The following is a 19,802-nucleotide window of genomic DNA, read 5'->3' as shown; positions in this document are numbered from 1 at the left end:
TGCCGCGCCCGGCGCGGCGCTCGGGCGGCATCCCGCAGATTCGCCACGGCGCCTGGAATCGCCGCCGTCGCGGAGGGTGCGGGGACGGCCCTGGCCCCTCGGCGGGGCGCGGGGCAGCCGAGCGGGTCCCCCCATAGCGAGCAGGGAGACACCGGCGGGCCGGAGCCAGCGTGTCGAAAGTGCGGAGCGGAGCGCGCAGGCGCCGTCGCCGCCGCCCCGGCCCGTGGGAACAAAGGGAGCGCGGCCGCGCCGAGCGGGTGAGTCCGGGGGGCCCGGCGGGGCTGACCGGGGGGCCCGGGACGGCCCCGGCCCCTCACCGGCAGCGCTGCGGGGCTCGGGAGGGCCCTTGGGCCCGGGGAGGGAGCGGTGGGGCCGAGGGACCCCGCCGGTAGCCGCCTTGGGCCCGGGGAGGGAGCGGTGGGGCCGAGGGACCCCGCCGGTAGCCGCCTTGGGCCCGCTCAGGCTCTGCGCGACCTCCCCGAGCCAGCCCCGTGTGCGAGCCCGGTGCGCGTCGTTCGTGGGGATTCTGAAGGAGGTTGCAGCTGCCCTGGCGTGATTCGGAGAGAAACGGCGAAAAACCACTTTGTTGCAGCTCTGTTTGACGCCCTCCCGGGTTCTGTGCTAAAAGGTTGAGAATTGCCCATCAGACCGTAGCTGCGGGGTCCGGTGGTTGTTGTATGTACTCTGTAAAGGAGATACATCATTTGGTCATTTACGTATTAATATCAGATTTCTGAATCAGTGAGTGTAAAATAATGGGTATGTTCTTGGTATTCCTTACAGCACAAAATACATTTATTCGGACCCTTTAATATGAAGGTGACCTAAACCTGTGTGCTCTTACACAGCTATTTAAGGCTAGATTCCTTGGAAAATCCATTAATTTTCCAAAGAGATAACAACTTGGTTTCTGAAAATGCTGTTGTCTGTATTCCAAAATTGACGAACTTTGATAATCACTGGTATCAATAACAGTCAAAGCTTCAAATATCTGGTGGGGGGAAAGGCACAACACTTACTAGCCTGATGTTCTTTTGTCTTCCAGAAGTACAAATATAATGTCAGGTGGCTGAAAATTTGACTATCAAAATGTCAAGTAAGTTTTTTTAAAAGATTTTTCTTTCTTTAACTTTGATGTTGTACAGATCTGGTTCTGCAGAACCTATTTGTGAGATGATGCCATTATTCCTGGCATTAAAAGAAATTAGCAAGTGTAGTGACTAAACTCTTGGCCTTAAATCCTGCTGTGGCTGATTCCTGGCATATTGTTTTTGTAGGAAATCCAGATATCACAGCTTCTAAATCCTGTTGGACTGCATTTTTGCTTTCCCTCCATGTAATTGATGTGCATATAAATGAATATCATATTCTTCAGTCTTGCACTTGAATAAAAGGCTGGGGCTAGAATAATGGGGGGATTTCAATTTTTCTTTCTTTACTTTTTCTGGTGTTGCTTTTTGCTGTTCAGTGGCAAAACGCAGAGTCTTTCAGAGTAGAATTTGATTGTTTTTGTAAAATCAGTTAAAAATATTGGCCGTAGCAGATGCCTTAAGAATTCGTTCAGATTTTCAAGAAAAAAAAATGTGCTTACATTTCTATCTTAACAGAAAGGCCATCCTATGCCCCACCTCCCACCCCAGCTCCTGCAACCGTAAGTATAGTGATTTTTCTCATTAACACAAGGCCTTTAGTAACTTCCCAGAACAATAATTACAGAATTGCATCACCTTCCTATATGGGAAACACAATGTGATATGAATTGTTTAAATTAATAGAATTCTTTTTTGAGAAGTTTGGGAAAGAGAAGCTGAATAAACTCGTTTTGCCTCTAAGGCTGAATTTTCTGTGAGCAGCCACTTGTCTCAAATGACTCACAGTGGGTTGCAGCAGTACTGGAATAGTTAAGAATCAACTGGTATATTTGATTGTAAAATGTCCTACTCAGCCTGTGCCCAGGTCATGGGCAGACAGTGCATTTTTCCATGTTTCAGTTGTACTGAGCTGCTTTTTATTTTTATTTTTTTTTTTTGCATTTGAGTGGAATGTAGGATTATGAAACATCCTGTTATATTGGATCAGAATAACGAAACGCTCCTGATGCCAGTCTTGCATTCCTTGAAATCACTGGTATTTTGGAGTCTAGGGCATGGGAAATATTTTACTTTCTAGCAAAGTGGCGTGCCCTGGCACTGAGGAAAACATGAACAGGAGCTTTGAATCCCGCCCAGTGATGTTCCTGGATGTACAAAGGTGCTGCAGTACCAGTGTGCTGTGGGCAGGAACTGTTTGAAAGTAAATGCACATCTTTGGTCATATTTGTGGATAGTTTGAGTTTTAGGACAAATCCTTTGTACAGAAGATTGAGCAAAGATTCTACAGTGAATTTTTTTTTTACCAAAGGGAATTGGAAGACTGTTACCCAGTAGTGTGTCCTTGATCTCTGCAGGATGGGAGTTAGAAGGAATGTGATCCTTCAAATTTTTTGTGCCATATTTTACAAGAAGAGGCTTGAAAATCATATAGTACATAAATACAAGTTATGTTTTTATAAGTTTACATAAATAAAACTTGATTTTCCTAGTTTGCTCAGAGTTTTCATTTTGCACACAGCGAAATAGATCTGTGGCAGTGTTAGAAGGAACATGATGGATCCACTCTGACCACTGGATTCCTGCATCAAGAGCTGTGAATACACATGTGATTCCTTTGGGATATAGCATGGATACAGATGTTTAATGGTTCATGTTGATGTGGTACAGTCCTTCAGAAGGATACATGGAGCACATGCCAGAACTGCAACCAATGACATGCATTGCCTGTTTTACAAGCATCTTTTATTTTGTATTATATTTTATACAGTCCTTCACATGATGGTCTGTGCTCTGTTAATGCAAGTCACAAAGTAGCCAAATAACCTTGCTTGTTCTTCCACAGCCAGTTCCAGGTGCTGCAGTCAACAAAATACCAGTAATTCTCAAAACTGCAGTACTGTACGTGAAATAAAAATTCTCCATGCAATTCTCCATGATGTAAGGTAGTTCCTGGTAACATTTAAATCCTGTCTTGCAGAAATAAAGAATTAAGCAGACGGAGATTACAATTGTCACCTGGTTTTATTGAAGAGGTGTAGTTCAACATATTCAAAGCCTGTTGTTGTGGTAATACAAAGAACTGTAGTAAAACAGTGCCTTATGAAGTAGTGAATGTGTATGTCACGAGCCCAGGCATACAGATGAGCACATCAGCTGCTGTGACTGAGTTAGAAAGCTTGGCAATAAAATCTCTATTGAAGACTGACTGTTAAAGGATAATTTTCCTCTGCACTTGTGTGTTTAGAAATAAACTCCTGCAGTGTATCTGCATTGACCTGAAACCTTCCTAGTTACTTTTAGTCAGTTCCTAATACACTTCTGTTCAGTGTTTGTACATGTCATATTTTGGTTCTTAGAGTCCTGAACCTACTTGTCAAATTTTTATAACTGTAATTTGGAACAGGTCCAGTCAGTGAATCCCTGTGAAAGATTTCTTGGAATGTGTATTAGGGCTGCTGGAGAGTGGGACACTGTGGGAATGACATTTAAATGTCCAGAAACACTCCAGGCTCTTGTGAATCCTCATGGAATCATAGAACCTCTACAGTCAGTACTTAATCACAATTACCATTAAACAGCTGATCTGTTTTTCCAACAAAATCTGACTGGGAAAGGGGTGATAATGAAAAAAATAAATTTATTTGAGGAGGGGAATACAGGTAACCTGATGAAACTTGAGTGTCCATTGCTAAATGAGAAGGGAATGCAAAGAAATGAGATTTTTTTTTGCTGTGTGACTGAGGTGAGAGCAAATCAATCCACTTTCATGAATGAATGAAAATGTATTAATTAACTTCTGAATTATCTTGGATTTGGAGATCTGTTCAGACTAGTTTAAAGTTTTTAACTTACAGGTCTTACTGCAGATGCAGAGTTCCTCAGCTCTGTCAGTCTACAGCCTGCCTTATAACAGAGAGATGTCTCTGGGAATTGTCTTCAGCCACTGCCAGTGGAGCACAAATGGTGCTTTGAGAGATTTCCTCCCCTGCTCTATTTGTTGGGAAGGCAGAATTCTGGGAAGAAAAGCAGGCAGGGATTTTCATTGCTGTAATAAATGTGGGTACTGGGGATTTCTGCCCTATCACTGGGTTGTGTGTTGCCCAACTTTCACCCTTGGGAGACAAGAGTCTTCTGAATTCCGTGGTGGCTTATGTCGGAAAACTTTATTAGCCACGACCTGAATTTACAGAGTACTTGTTTAAATGAGTTACACAGTTAATAGAAATAAAATCACCAATTTCAGACAGAAATTTGTAGTGACACATTTGCTTAAAAGTCCTGTTTCCTTACTAGGTTTATACTGGCGTAAGTTGTGCGTGTTGGGAAGACACCAACTGCTACACCTCATTGCTTGTTTGAATTCTGGTTGCTTTTGCATGCCATATTGCAGTTCATATTCATTTCTGTGTTCTCCTCGTTTGAGCTCATTTCTCATTCGTGTTTTTGTCTCATTTGTTTCCATCAGCAAATGCCCAGCACCCCAGGGTTTGTGGGATACAATCCATACAGCCATCTGGCCTACAACAACTACAGGCTGGGAGGGAACCCGGGCACCAACAGCCGGGTCACGGTAGGAGAATCAACTATTACATCCTCCAGCAAACACCAGGAGCTGACCAGAAATGGCTTTAGGGTTAGGTTCTTCGGCGTCTTGGCTGCTGCCACTTCTTTATAAAAAAAAAAACAAAAACAACTTCTGATTCTTACTCCTCACCTTCCCCCCACCCTTCCCCTTCACTCTGAAACCTTTTGCAGGAAAATGTTTTTTTACTCAACAAGGAAAACTGGTAATGGTATGTGATGCAGACATCCAAAAAGACAGACTTTGGTCTTCATTGACCACTGCATGAATAGGAAAAGCTTCTGTAGCTGGGTATGAATTTTTGGAGGGAGGGAACTGCTCTTTTTGGTGAGGTTCTTTGGTACAAAAATAAGGAAGAACATTTTGCAAGCTGAAGATCGTTGATAGTCGTTGCATCATCCTGTTGAGCCATGCAAGAGGTACAGCCCTTTATTTTTCTTTCTAGTCTTATTCTGGTAATAACTGCACAGTCCCAAGTTCAGTCATTATTTTTTCAACAAAAGTGTGATGTTGATAATAAAATAGAATCCTTTCGGCTCGTATATGTGTCAGTGTGTGGGAAATGGATGTTACATTCATTTTTCATGGAGTAAACAAAGTGAGATGGAGACAAGTGATGAGGGAGGTGACAGCTTCTTTCAAACATGAATCAAGTCCTAGCATTGTACGCAGTTAGGAAACAAAAATAGACAGTGGAAATGTTGCACTTTTATAACACAACAGAAACAGAGTAAATCCCTGATATTTTCTTAAATATCTCACAACTTTAAGATTTTTCTATGTAGAACTTTGTACCTCAGAACTTTTGATCAGTTTGGAAGATGATACAAAGATTTCTCAAGGACCAAATACATGGTGCTTTTAAAGAAGTGTAGTCTTTTTATGCCTCTCATATAAACCTTCTTTCAAACTTAATATATGAAGTTCATCCAATTTGTTAAAGCATTTACAGAAAGGACCTTCCCCTAAAAGCTGGAATTGACTGTCCGAATGGATACTTTCCTTATACAAGACTAAGTCAGGTTTTGTCTGAGAACTTCCATTGTTTCTGTATGTCACAAGCATACACAGCCTGCTCTGCCATGCATATCCCAGTATATGGATGGTTTCTTTAAACCCCTCTTAATTTGAAAGCATTAAACAGTTTCCGTTAATGTTTTTCCAACCCATCTGTATGTGTATCTATGTATACATTTTGGTAATGCATATACCTCATGCACATTATTTATACACAGTTCTGTATGCATTGTTCATAGAGCTCCATAAATTCAGCAAACTAAAAAACGAGCCCTGTCAGGAGGAAAACAGTATTGAATGTCAGCCTTCTGGGCTACACCCAAATATTGATCTACAGGCCACAGCCCTGAAAGATCTTGAACCTGCTGTATATTTTCATGTAAATACTCCCACTTAATAGAACTCCTGGCATGTGGAAGTGCTGGAAGAGTGGAGGGTTTCAGACCCTGCAGTTGACAGGGGCTGTGATGTCATTGCACTGTTTCAGGAGCAAGCCCTGTCAGAAGTCCTGTGGGTTGAGGGCATGCAAGGAGACCCAGCAGCTTTCCAGCAGCAGCATTTAAGCTCAGTAGCCTTTTGTGTGGTGCCAGCACTCTGTCTGGCAGCATAAAGCCAAAGGAAGACAGAGCACAGGAGCATGTTCCAGGCTAATTGGGACAATTCATTACAGCTTGGCTACAAGTAGAGCACATATTTACCTTTTAGCTGCATAGAGTTGTTTTCTTTTCATAAAGAGTCTGTTAATTGGCTCCAAATTACCACTGACAAATTTTGCACAAAAATAGTTACTAAAATTATTTGATAATGTCTCTAGCTTAATGTTTTTAAACTTTCTTCATATCTTTTTAAATCTGTACAGTAGCCACATTAAATTTGTCAAAACAGATAAATTAGTCATCAGAAGTGAGAAAAAACAACCTGCTGGGATTAGTGTTTCCATGTCAGTTCCTAAGCTATGTAGTTCAGTTTTCAGAACATGGAGTCCTTTTGAGGATTTATCTAGTTACTGCTCTGCAAACTTTCAGAGAAAAGGAAAATTTACATTATTCCTGTGAGGACCAGCTCTTGCTAGTGCTTGTTCACTTACAGACTGGGTAATTTTTCTGGTGATGTTGCTTGCTTCTCTTGTTGGGGTGTGTGAATGCACAAGAATAAGTGTTTTCCAAAACTAGTGCTTGTAGAAACTGTTCAGCGATCCCATTAACGAATGGATTTATCCGGTTCTTTTATAGGCTTCCTCTGGTATTACCATTCCAAAGCCCCCCAAACCCCCAGACAAGCCCCTGATGCCCTACATGAGGTACAGCCGGAAGGTGGGTATTACAGTGTCCATCAGTAATAAAGTCAGTGTTCATTTGTGCTAACAATTAATTGCTATGATCTTAGTTTCAGCTTCTAAACGTTGACTCCTAACAGCCTGCGCTCTCTTAAGGGGATGTAAAGTACAGAGTCTGCCCTGCAGAACAAAGGCAGCAGTAGTCTGGTCACACAGTTGCCAATTTCTGGGGGGAAAAATTGCTAAAATGCTAATTCCTACCACTGTCTGCTGACAAGGATCCACCCCGCCACATTCAGAAGTTCCTGTGACTTACTGACAGAACTTTTTTATATAAAGGAAGTATTCCTTGCGTTTTCTGGGCTTGGTGCAGTGCTGTAGCTGGACTGAAGAGTAGCAATGAGTGGACTTTGCATGTTCTCCTTCACCACCTTAGCCCGTGGCAACGTTTGCTTCGCTATTCTGTGAACTGTTTGACAGAAAGTAGGAGAGAGACTCTTGTGGAGTCTGGAATCTGATGGGGCATGGGGAGGGCATGGCAGCCTGGCTGAAGCAGGTGAGCCAGAAGGAATTTCTTCCACTTCTGGTAAAGTATCTTTACCAGCATGACTGTCTTAGGCCAAAAAACATCAACACACACAAAAATAAAAAAAAAGTCAAGTGGCGCAGCAAGAAATTACACTGGCAGCTCTCCTTTTTTTTTCCCTATAAAGTTAGAAACCTTTTTGGTGGAGTCAGAACTTGTTGGAACTCAGATTGATCAGCAAGACTGAAATATTGTGAAATGTTACATTCTGATCTGAAAAGCTCAGTCTCTTTGTCATAATCTACTGCTGGATGTGTTTACTCAGTAGCATTTTTTTTCCCCGAGATGCAGCGATGTTCATTTAAGAAGAGAATTGAGAGGGTTAAAGGCAATATTCCCATGAGACCAAAGCCACTCAGCAATTGCCTGGTTCAGTAGCTGGCTTCCTACTGACTTCCTGCCCCAGAAAATAATCCAGATAGTTTAGCCAGACTCATTCCTAACTTTATCCTGTTTTTCATGGTGATTCCAGAAAGAACACTGAGATGACAATATAAAATGTTTAATTTGGAAGTATTTAGATATCATTAGTAAAGCTCCAGCTGTTTCTGTTAAGGTCTGGGACCAAGTGAAGGCGTCCAATCCTGATTTGAAGTTATGGGAAATTGGCAAGATTATTGGAGGAATGTGGCGAGATCTCACTGATGAAGAGAAGCAAGAGTATTTGAATGAATATGAAGCTGAAAAGGTAAATGGAAGAAATCTGGGATATTTATTACAGCTGATTCTTCTAGGAACTGGTCTGAGAAGAAAAATTCATCTTCCCCATGCAGGGGTGTTTGAGGCATTCACGAGAGCCCTGTATGTAACTTAAATGGAAGTTTGTCCTGACACGTCTCTTAGATTTTTTAAATAACTGTGCATCAACTATGACTGGTCAGTTTTTAGACCTAATTCAAAATGAAGTATTTATAATTGAGTGTCAATTTTAACTGTGTAATGAATGGATTTGATTGTACAACATCAGTATTGAAAAGATTGTCTCAACACCAAAATCCTCTTTCAAAACTGGTGCTCTGCAACTACTGCTGTTGTCATGAACATGTTCCTAAGAGACTTCCAGTCACGTGGGGTTTGGTTTTCCTGGTGGAACTCCACGCTGTGGCATTAATGTTTTGTTTCTTAATAGAAAATGCTACCACTTGTAGGGTTTTCTTGTGCTTTTGTTTTGGTTTTATTGATCTTAATGACAAGAGATGACAGCTGCCTCGTGTCTAGGTTGGTAAGTGTTGAGCACCTGTACAAGACTGTTCTTGTGATTCTCAGGTACAGAGGGAGAATTGTCCGGCTGATGTGTTGTGCTTACACCTGGCAGGCACCTGAGGCTCTGGCTACCTGGTCAAATCTCAGCTGGTTTTATTCCAAGGCAATAGAGAAGTACTGCAAAACTCAGTGCTAAAATCCAGGAATTCTATTTTTACCTTGGTAATGGTGTTTAGATTGTAAGCTCCTTGGGGCAGGGGCCAGCTGGTTTCTGTTGTGCCAAAGCAGAAGGATTCTGGTCCTGATCATAAACAAACGTTTTAGGTACCTTTAACAATATCATAGATTATATCCATTTTTTCATTGGAAATATCTGAAATCACTGTACAAAATCTTAAAAATGAGATTAAAGAAAGCAATTCAAATAGAAAAGGTATTTCAAAGAAAGTGAAAATAGTGCTGCTGTCCTGCTGCCAGGAGGAGACAGGAGTCTGGCTGCAGCTTTCTGTGCCATCCCAGAGCGGGGATGGGTCAAAGAATGGACAAATCTTAAGTGATTTTGGAAAGTGGTTCATGACATACTGGCATAAGGAAAGATAAGAAATCAGAATCACAGATTTAGTTAGAACTCCAAAGAATTACTGAGAATATTTTGTGTTTGCTAATTTCATCGTACCAGAACTTGATCATAAATGTTCTGAGGTGTTTGAATTTGCAATCTCAGAAAACAAAGCTATCATAATACTTCCAGGTAGTAAAACTGGAAAGGACCTGAAAACCAGCTGTGTTTTTAAAACACGAACGACTGTAGAAGTTCTAATTTGTAAAAAAGAAAGACTGAGAGAATCTGGTCATTCGTATCTCAGCCAGACGATTCAGATTCAGCTTTGTCTGTGTAACCGCACTGTGCGTTACGCAGAGCGCAGTTGTGGCAAGGTGGGAATCACCCAGTGGTGCAATCAAACCGTGTTGGTCACTTTTCAGATCGAGTACAACGAGTCCATGAAGGCCTACCACAACTCCCCTGCCTACCTGGCCTACATCAACGCCAAGAGCCGCGCCGAGGCGGCGCTGGAAGAGGAGAGCCGGCAGCGGCAGTCGCGCATGGAGAAGGGGGAGCCCTACATGAGCATCCAGCCCGCGGAGGATCCCGATGGTAAGGAGCTTGTGTGCCCTCCCAGTGGGACACTCATGGCAGGACAGGCCATGGAGATACAGAAAATCACCCGTGTGCACCTTCCGCAGCGCTTCACGTGGCTTTGCTTCTGCGTTGGTGCTTTAATGCCAATTTTCATTACCACATTTTATTCCATACAGCTGACTTTGTTCCCAAAAGTAAGATGGCACCGGTGGCAAAAGTTATTCCAACCCTTCTTAATTAAGTGTGAAGTAATGCTTAATAGTTCAAACCAAATCAGTCTGCTTACCACTCCATAATGGCTTTAGCACATGCTTTAGAAAAGGCTTAGATGCCTGATTTAATCCAGCTTGGATGGAATGTTGTGCTTTATTACCAGAAGCACATAAATCTGACAGGCAGAGTTCTGGTGTGATTAAGAGCACCTGAACTTTGAATGCGTTCAACAGCTGTCATTTGAGATTGTTTGGTGAGTGAGGTGCCCTTGCTGCTGACAAGTTGATGAGAAAATTCTGAAAGTTTATTTGACTGCAAGGAAATGCACCCCACCCAGTGGGAAAAGTCAGCCTCACACACCTCATGGCTGCTTTTAAATTCATCACCAAATACTTGTTGAAACCTGAGGGTGAAAAATGTGCTCAGTTACACCCTTTTTTTTTTTCCTTCCCCCTTGTGAAAGCACACCCCTGAGATAAATCTCATAGCAAACAGCACTTTCCCCCGTGTGAGGTAATTACAACATTTATGTAAATACATTTCATGCTGGAATAGCTGGAACCTGGGGAGTTGAGATTCTGTTCTGTGCTACCTGAGCAAAGTAGATACGGGCAGACCCAGCCATTATCTCTTTTTTTGCTTTGTTTAATCAGATACCTAAATGAGATACAATATAACACTTTGAAATAAAGAAACTGTCTTTTAACTAGTTCTCTTTTTTGGTAGTATCTCCTGGCATGGTGTTCAGCTTCTTAAGATTTCTGTGAATAGTTGGGATAGTCATCTCTAGTAGGAATGCTTAATGTAAAACAAAATTAGACCTCTGGACTTCTCTACATGGGAAGATATCTCTCTGTTCTGGGAGATAATTCATACTTGTTGTTTAACTGGTTTCTCTTTATAGAAATGCACTTACTAATAAATAATCAAATACTCTTAATACGTAACTGTGAATTTTCAGTGATGAGTAAATGTGTCTCACTGCTTCAAGCTTTCAGTCCTCAGCATTTAAAAAAAAAAAGTGGTTTTGATCTGTGCTACAACAGTTATTTATAGAGGAGACACTATCCTGCTGGCATTTTGTTCTGGAAACATGATTAATCAGGAATGGGTCTTTTATTTGGTGTATTAATAGTCCCTCTTACTGTGGAAGTGTGGAAAGCAACAGAGTGAATAACTAGGTCAGTCCCAATTTCAGCTGTGGGAAATGCCTGTGAAATCAGCTGTTAGAGCTGTGCCAGGTAAATGCTGCCCTGGCCACACTTTGTGAATCCTTTTGTGATTCCCTGATGCTCTGTGTGTTACTGTGAACTTTGTGACATGACTGGTGTTAGGGCTCATGTTTTGGTTTTTGTGAGTGGTAATGTGGGTACAGTGTCATTAGACTTGGCTCTCATTTTGTGGGATCAAAGCAGTTACCCTGCTCCTAATCCTGTTCCAGATTACGACGATGGGTTCTCCATGAAGCACACGGCCACGGCTCGGTTCCAGAGGAACCACCGGCTCATCAGCGAGATCCTGAGCGAGAGCGTGGTGCCCGATGTCCGCTCCGTGGTCACCACAGCCAGAATGCAAGTCCTGAAACGCCAGGTTCAGTCCTTAATGGTTCATCAGGTAAAAAAGAAAGGATGCGGATGCAGCTAAAACGCGGTGGGGTTGGGCTGGACTCCAAGTCTTTGGATCATTCGATCACCTACATGACTGTTCTTGCTGGGTGTCAATGTTCTGTGTGCTCCAGGAGCTAATCCCTGGGATTTCTTGGGAGCTGCAGAATGTGAGACTTCACCTTCTGTGCTGTTTTGTTCCGGAGGACCGTGCTAAGCCGTGTTTTGTTCTTTGGGATGTCCTACGTGTTAGTTCCATAGTTCTTCATTATTACACACAACACTCTGTATGCAGTTTTTAAAGTCTGCTGGTTAATAAGTACTGGTAGTGTTGTGATTTCACATACCTGACAACTCATCTTGTTTGTAATGATTCTTTTTCTGCAGTAAATTGTCCCTATTCTAACATTTTTCACTGAAAGTTAAATTTATTCAAAATATTTGGTGAAGTCACATGTTTCACCACCTTTGGGAACATGCCTGTGTTTTCCAAACACTCATGTTACCAAAGAACCTTTCAGCGTGGTCAGTGTGTGTGTGGGTGAAGCGAGACCAGAATTAGGTAGAAATTTGTTTGGTTTTTTTTTTTTTTTTAATTACAGAAGATTTGGAGGGTGGAGGGGGTGGTTGTCCTTCTTCCCTGTGAATTGTGGTCTTTCTGTGTTAGAGACTATAACTGATGTGGAGGGTGTGTCTGTACCTGTGAGCTGTGTATACACAGACCTGTGGGATATGTATACACAGACCTGGGGGTGCAGAATAGGAAAGAGAATGTGCAGATTTGATGCTGGAAGCTTCACCTCAGGTACACAGTGTTTCATTTACAATATGCTTGAACTGCTGCACAGACCCACGTACTGTTCCTTCTTTTCAGTATGACCTTCTGAGCTAATGGGTATCAGAAGCAGGCAGAAGGATGTTTACGTATTAAACCGATATTTAAAAATAAACCCATATGAAAATTTGTATGCTTAGCTGTAACTTTGCCCAGTTTTTAGGTGACTGCACAGTGAGGTTGTTGCTGTTTGTTTCACTTCCAGCGTAAGCTCGAAGCTGAGCTGCTGCAAATTGAGGAGCGTCACCAGGAAAAGAAGAGGAAGTTTTTGGAAAGCACAGAATCTTTCAACAACGAGCTTAAAAGGGTACAACTATTTTTTCTCACTTAACTCCGAGGAAGCTGCTGGTTCCACAGTGGTACAAGTGCTTCAGTTCTCTGTTCAGTTCTGAGCAATTGCCCAGCTGCTGGGGCAGTGCCCTGGTGTGAGTGGTACAAAGCACAGGATGATTTCCTGCTCCTTTAGGGGCACATTGGGCCAGTACAGTTTAGAAGTGCCTCCAGGCTGGGCTGGGTGAATTCACTCAGAGCAGCTGGAGGAAGGTGGCCTGAAGCCACTGTAGAGGGCACACTGCTGTCCTTGGCTGCATTCAAATAACAAGTTTTAGGTTGTTTATTTATTCCCTCTACCCTTTTTTTTCTTAATATGCCTGTATCTCCCTCCGTAGTTACTTTTAATATAAGCTTCGTAAAATGACAAGGACTGTGCTGCATGTAGAAATAATGAACTCATCATTGGGGTTCACTGATTATTTATTTCTCAGGGTAGCTGAGGTAGTGAAAGACTTAAAGTGTTTTCCTTTGTTTTGTTTTAATTGCTAGTTATGCAGTTTGAAGGTGGAAGTGGATATGGAAAAAATTGCAGCTGAAATTGCTCAAGCTGAGGAACAGGCTCGCAAGAGGCAGGAGGAAAGGGAAAAGGAAGCAGCTGAGCAAGCCGAGCGCAGTCAGAACAGCCTGGCAGCTGAGGAGGAGCAGGCAGCCAGCAAGGGGGAGGAGAAGAAGGAAGAGGAGAACACTCCAATGGAGACAGGTAACTGCATCTGAGCACCTGCTGCAGAGTCCTCCAAGGATCAGCATTAAAGGGTCTCTGAGGAGAACAGTTCACTGTGTCTTGTTGAACACAGGCATTTGTTTGCTTCTCATTAAATTACTCTTTTTAAAAAGAGGAGAGGATAGGATACCACAGAGCTCTATGTCATGCTTTGTGTGTGATGTACCCAGGGGAAAAAAATAGTAAACCTGAAGTTAGACTTTGGTTAACTTGGGAGTGTTTCCTTCTCCCAGTGTCAGTGTCCAGCCAGGATGATGCAACAGCAATGCTTCCTATGCAGCACTCAGGCAATTTTCCAGCTGCTTTGTGCTCTGAACAGAGGTAGTAAGAAATGCTGCTGGATTCAGGAGTCCCAGTGACTGGTACATCAGTGAGTCACTGCTGCAACAGCAGGAGCATAAAGAAAGAGGGGCCAAGGAGTTTCAATTCCAGTGCTTCTGCTTTAACAAGGAGCATGGCCTTCCTATGGCTGGAATTCTGAGGTCAGGCAGCTGTGGCTGATATCAGGATGCTGTGGCAGGACCACATGTGTCCTCAGCACTGAAAGATCGCTGAGCTGTGCCTGTCCCTGCATGTTCTAAGTGACAGAAGTGACTGCTATGGAATACTTGGATTTCTTATAGCTTCTGTTTCTTCCTAAATCCTAATTGCACAATCTAAATAAATACTGGCATGTAAATGACACTGAGAAATACATTTTTCCAGAAGAGCCTCACCCAGAAGAGAGCACAGAGAACCAGCAGAACGGTGAAGAAGGAACCTCCACCCCAGAGGACAAGGAGAGTGGGCAGGAAGGGGTGGACAGCACAGCTGAGGAAGGGACCAGCGACAGCAACACCGGCTCAGAGAGCAACAGCGCGACCGTGGAGGAGCCGCCCGCAGACCCCATCGCCGAGGAGGGCGAGAAGAAAGAATAATCAGACTCAGTTCCTGTGTCTCTGTAATGAAGTACTGTTTGATTTCAGAACGTGCTCTGCGGCTGTTGTACCTTCCCTGCCTCTGTCACTTGTCTCCAAAGGATGCCGGGGCTTAATGACGTGTCAGGTTATCAGCGTAGCAATGTGAAGGGGCCTGTAGAGGTACAGGGTGTCCTGCAGCAGGCAGAAAAGGAACCTCATGTGTCTAAACACAGCTATTACGGTGTGGAGAGGTGCTTATATCACTTGTATTTCTTCCCTAGAAACACACCACTAGTTTTGGTTTCTGTATGAGAAATCAGGTCTTCTCCCTTTCTTCTGGTGCCGTGGACACCGTGGCACTTTTCCCCAAAGGCCCTTCCTGCCCCTTTGTGGTGCAGGTGTCTCACCCGTGCTGCAGTCCTGGCCTGACTGCATGAGGGACCTGCTCCTGGCAGTGGCAGTGGCCTTCTGGAGAGACTGAAATGTGCCTGAAGCATTCAGACCTGTTCTTACTATGGAGCAAAGACCTGATGCCTCCCCAGGGTGTCCCGTGAAGTTTCTCCTTACCTAACAACTCCAGAAGTCCCCTGTGTCCCACAACTACAGCGCTGCATGTCAATAAGTGCAATTTCTGCTGCAGCCTCCCCAGTCTATGCTTTTAAAGAAAGCCCTCAGTCCTCAGGAGCAGCTCCAGAGTGAGGCTGAAAGTCTGGGGTTTAGGGTTTTTGGTGTAACTTGTTTTTCTAGAGTAGCTGCTCTGCTGTGGTGGAGACTTGCTCATGGTCTGAGTGTGGCATGTCAGGAGATCCAGTTCCAAAGGGCTCAGTGTAGTCTTGCAGGAAATGACACATCATGAGGGACTTTTTTTTTCTGTGGTGCAGGATTCTTTTCAACAAGCCTTTGCTTTTCTTTCCCAATTTACTCCTTTATTTGCTACCAAGAAGCCCTGGTGTGGCCTCAGCCAGAAACCTGGCACGGGACAGAGCAGGAGAGCGTTTAGACACGCACATGTTCTTTGAGCAGACAGTCACTGATATGGCACAAATGGTAAAAAATAGTAGTTTTGCTTGTCATGAGCTTTCAGAACCTCTGGAGACTCTACAAATGTAATGAAAAGGCCATAATTTGCCCTACATAAGCAAAACCCCACAAATAAATACACTGAATTGTGACAGCAGCCATGGGCCACTTCTTCACTTAACAACTGAGGGAACACATAATGTTTCAATGAACTGATGTGTATTTGCAGAGCAGTGGGTCTGTCAGATGGTGTTTTTTAAATCCTTTTTTTTTTAAATGGTCTAAAAATAATAAAATCCAACATGTTTGGTTTTTTTTAAACTCACAGTGGTCTGTTCTTGTCTTTTAAGGTAGTGCCAGTGTTTGGTTCAGATCTTTCATCAGCTGTTCTCCATCTCAAGCCATAGGAAAATAAGCACACAGGATTTTATTTCTTACACAGTACCAGCTGCTGGCTGGACTGGAGCCCCCCTCCCTTCCCCAACCCTGTGGGGCCCAGGTGGGGTTCCACACCTCAGGTGCTGCAAACCCTTGTTGTGCAACAGCTTTTATCTGCAGCAGCCCTGGGTTCTGTAGGCCGGGGATGCTTTTCATCTGCTCCAAATTCTCAAGGTGTATGTAAATAACTAATTATTGGCAAAGACGGGTGTGTGCAGCTCAGGGTGTGTATGTGAAGGAGTGGGTGTTGTCTTCACGAGTGAAATAACTTGTCCAAGCACATGAGAACGTGGAGGAATGCCCATGGGCAGCATTGGAGCACTGTCCAGCCCCATGGTGCCTGGCAGAGGTGCCTACAAGGTTCAGGAGCATCAGGCACCCAGCAAAGGAGAGGGACAGGCCTCAGGAGAAACCTGGCTCCTGCAGCAGCCCTTCCTCAGAGCAACCTGGAGCTTCTCGTGGGCCCTGTGTCCTACAGGTCTTCATGGGATGTTCTTGAGGGACCCTGTGGCCTCCTGCAGGTCCCCAGCAGGGCCAGGAGCCCTTCGTCCCATGAGGAAGAGCCCTCATGCTTTTCTGCTGGTCCTGCTGGAGCTGCTCTGTTCCTGGGTGCCCTGTGTGGCAATTGGTGGGTGCAGGCTGGAGGTCTGAGGTGCAGCTATCCCCCATGGGGTTCAGAGAGCTGGTGAGTCCCTCACGCTCCCAGGGCACCGGAGCAAAAAGGCAAATCCAAGCCTTGCATCGTGCGAGGGAGTTGTTTTCTTTGGTTTGTTTTTCTCTTCAAGAAAAACCAGGGGTTTTCAAGTCTGACTCAGGCATTGTGACCTCTGACATCACCATGGTGCTGCTTCTGGTTTGCTCTGCAGGCAAAGGTTCTCGTCTGTGTTGGGTTGTTGTCAAAATTATGCTTTTATCTCACCACAAAAAGACACTCAGTAAAAGTTATTAAGAAGCTTGGGTTAAAAAAAGAACTGATCTCAACGTTTTTTGTTGGTTTGGGGGTTTGTTGGGGTGGTTTATTTTTTGCATTTATGTAATTATTAGATTTTATCACCCCAAAAACCTTCTAACCTACAAAGCTGGTACAGAGTAACGGGTACGTAGCACAAAGCAGGCCCAAAGGGTAAGTTTTGAAAGGGATTTAGATGTTAGAATATGAACCAGGCACCTTATGAGGTTGTTCAGAAATGATTCACCAGGTAAAGTGAACCCAGAGCCCAGGCCTCTGAGAGCTTCATGCATGCAAATCCCTTCCAAGCCCCTCACCTACACACAGGACTGAGCTTGGCTTCCCAGAAAGAAAGAAAACTCATGTTTGTGGAGTAGCTGAACTTTCAGAGAAGAAAAAATGACTGACAGAGAAACAAACAAGGTTGGGTTTGGTTTTTTTTGTTTTTTTTTTTTTTTTTAATTGTAAGAAATCACCTGCGTATAACCTGGACAAGTCTTGCCAAGTTGCTCTGCCTGGAGCCAAACGAGCTGCAGACGCTGCTCACAAGAGAGGATTATGCTGGTGACAGAAAGAAAGAAAACAGATTAAAGGAGCTTTACAGGAATAAAATATCAAAGCAAATCCAAAATTTGGCACAAAGGGGTGGCTGGGGCAGCTCGTGTGTGTCAGGGAACCAGAGCCTGGTCAGAGCCTTGTGCTGCAGCAGCACAGCTCAGGGCAGGAGCAGAGACCCTGACCCCTGACCTTGGGGGGCCTGGGGGAGCAGGTCCAGAGCCCCCCATGGGGGAGCTCACATCCACACCTGTGGTGATAAACTGGGGGTGAGGAGGGTCCTGAGAAGGGGAGGTGTGGGTGAGCAGCACACAGGGAGCAGGGTCAGACCCTCGCTCTGCTCAAGCCTTTGCTGAGGTCCCTCCTCCATCCCAGGTTGTGCTTTTCCATTTCCCACCAGCTCCAAGTGCAGCCTCTGTGCCTGCCCTGTCCCAAGGAGCCAGCGATGGTTTATTTCTCCATGCCCCAGGTTTTGCCCTGAACCTCCAGCCAGGCAGGCTTTGCTGTTCAGTTTTTCTAAAAAGTTATTTTGGATTTTTTCCCTCAATTTATCAAAAGCTACTCAAAGCACATTTGATCGGCGACCAATCCAACCTCCCGCCCCGCGGATCTGCCACTGCCACCAAAACGCCGGTGTGGTGTCCTTGCTCCTCTGTGACCTCCCTTCATCCCCTTAACTGACAAGTGTTCCCAGCAGTCCCGAGTGCTGGAATACTGGGGAAAATCACCCCTCATAGGCGACTGGAGATGGACCTGGGGCAGGTCATGTGCTGGCAGAGGGGTGTGAGCTGCAGCAGGCACTGCCACCAGGAGTCCCCACCAACCTGCCCGAAGGACACACAGCCCTAGCCTTGGCTCTAAATGTGAGCAGTGCTTTTCTTGTACGGGATCGTCAGTGCCAGCCAGCAGCAGCAGCAGTTGTGGCAGCTCACGCTCTGTGTGACTGCGCAGGGCTTGACCTGACTTCTGCAGTCACAAGTGAAGCTTTACATGATGATTTTACAACAAAACAAAAGGGTTCAACTCCCCTCACCCTGAGAGCTGCTGGTTGTACCAGCTCAGAGTGAGATGCAGTTGTACCAACTCACAGTGTGAGGCATTTGTACCAATTTGACAAATCAGGCTGAGATGCTCACAGGTCACTCACCTGCAGCTTTGAGCTCTCCAGGCACCTGGATATAAACTGCAGGTGCTGCGCTGCAGAAGTGGGGGTTAATCATGCCAGGTACTCAGAGAGGCTGGAATTCCATGTGTTCTCCCAGGCAGGCACCCAGCAAGTTCCAGTTTCATCCTGGACTGTTACAGCCAAGACTATTCGTGCCTCCAAGGAGTTGCAACACCTGCTCAAGGCTTTGAATCCAGGACTTGGATCCCTGGGTTTGAAATCCCCCATGCATGCAGTGTTATTGACAGTGACTGGCAAACCTCTCCCAGCAGGACCTGATGACCAAGGGGGATCAGGCACTTGAATCTGAAAGCCCAGATCCTGCTTCAGGTCTGTCTTGCTGTTTGTGCTCTCAGTTCCCTTCTTTCACTTTGACGTTTTTTTCCACAATCTTCGAGGGGTTTTTTGAAGTGGTTTCGTGCTTATCGGGCTGGTGTCTTATTTTGTTGTAAATCATCACGTAAAGCTTCACTTGTGACTCCAGAAGTCAGTAATGTCTGTCAACAACCAGTTTAAATTTGCTTTTATCACCCAATTCTGATAAAATTTCAAGAAAAAGCCATTTTAGTTCTGGCACCAGTTTCAGGGTGAGAAAAGCCAAACCAGAAAGAGTGACAGTAACAACACAGAAACCAAGAGAAAAATCACATTATCATGGGTTTCTTACAATCTTTTTAACCCCGGGGATGAGAAATGCCAGATCTGTAAATGAGAGGGCTGGATGAGCTCTTCTTGGAGCAAACACTGATGGGATTATTTCCAGTTTCTAGATCCAGTTTTCATCCAAAGGCAGCAGCAGATTGGTGTTAAACCTTCTACCTGATTGGTGTTAAACCTTCTACCTTTTGAACAAGAGAACAGAGCTCGCAGGAGTGACATTTGCTGAATGGTCAGGGACACTTTAACTCTCAATTATTTTTAAGGGTCATAATGCTTTATCTCTTTAATCAATATCCCTTTATCCCCCTAAACCATATCTTGTTATGTCTCTAAATGATTCACTAGTGCTTGATAGCCTGTGGGAATTGCCCAGCAGTTTCAACAAACCATCTCTAGACACTGGTGCTCATATGTCCCCCCTGACGTAGTTTCTGTAACATCCCAGGAGCTTTTCTTCCCATTTTCAATCACCTCTCCTTTCCCACCCATCATTTTGAGATGAGCACTGTCCCC

The 19,802-nt window shown here is 44.3% G+C and overlaps 1 protein-coding gene across 6 annotated transcripts; it reads left to right on the top strand.

Annotated features, from left to right (window-relative positions):
* Positions 1-149: 149 nt before the first annotated feature.
* Positions 150-15,843, top strand: SMARCE1 (SWI/SNF related, matrix associated, actin dependent regulator of chromatin, subfamily e, member 1). 6 transcript variants are annotated; one of them, XM_068212283.1, is made up of 11 exons: positions 150-257; positions 1,046-1,096; positions 1,608-1,651; positions 4,558-4,662; positions 6,924-7,004; positions 8,110-8,241; positions 9,741-9,912; positions 11,552-11,724; positions 12,755-12,856; positions 13,372-13,582; positions 14,312-15,843. In XM_068212283.1, the coding sequence occupies exons 2-11, from the start codon at positions 1,090-1,092 to the stop codon at positions 14,518-14,520; spliced, it is 1,236 nt and encodes a 411-aa protein (XP_068068384.1). In that variant the 5' UTR covers positions 150-257; positions 1,046-1,089; the 3' UTR covers positions 14,521-15,843. The 6 variants fall into 6 exon arrangements, with proteins under 6 accessions (XP_068068384.1, XP_068068388.1, XP_068068382.1 ...); XM_068212281.1 differs by having other exon boundaries at positions 151-257; positions 14,309-15,843; XM_068212282.1 differs by lacking the exon at positions 150-257 and adding an exon at positions 462-628 and having other exon boundaries at positions 14,309-15,843.
* The last annotated feature ends 3,959 nt before the right edge of the window (positions 15,844-19,802 follow it).

This window comes from Anomalospiza imberbis, chromosome 22 (genome assembly GCF_031753505.1).
Source record: "Anomalospiza imberbis isolate Cuckoo-Finch-1a 21T00152 chromosome 22, ASM3175350v1, whole genome shotgun sequence".
Classification (NCBI taxonomy): domain Eukaryota; kingdom Metazoa; phylum Chordata; class Aves; order Passeriformes; family Viduidae; genus Anomalospiza; species Anomalospiza imberbis.
Note: the sequence above shows the minus strand (reverse complement) of the source record. Positions and strands in the feature narration are given on the sequence as shown.

Coding starts and splice junctions, on each gene's coding strand:
- SMARCE1 (XM_068212281.1), top strand. Junction 7,005..8,109: donor ACATGAGGTACAGCCGGAAG/GTGGGTATTACA, acceptor GTTTCTGTTAAG/GTCTGGGACCAAGTGAAGGC. Junction 13,583..14,308: donor GAACACTCCAATGGAGACAG/GTAACTGCATCT, acceptor ACATTTTTCCAG/AAGAGCCTCACCCAGAAGAG.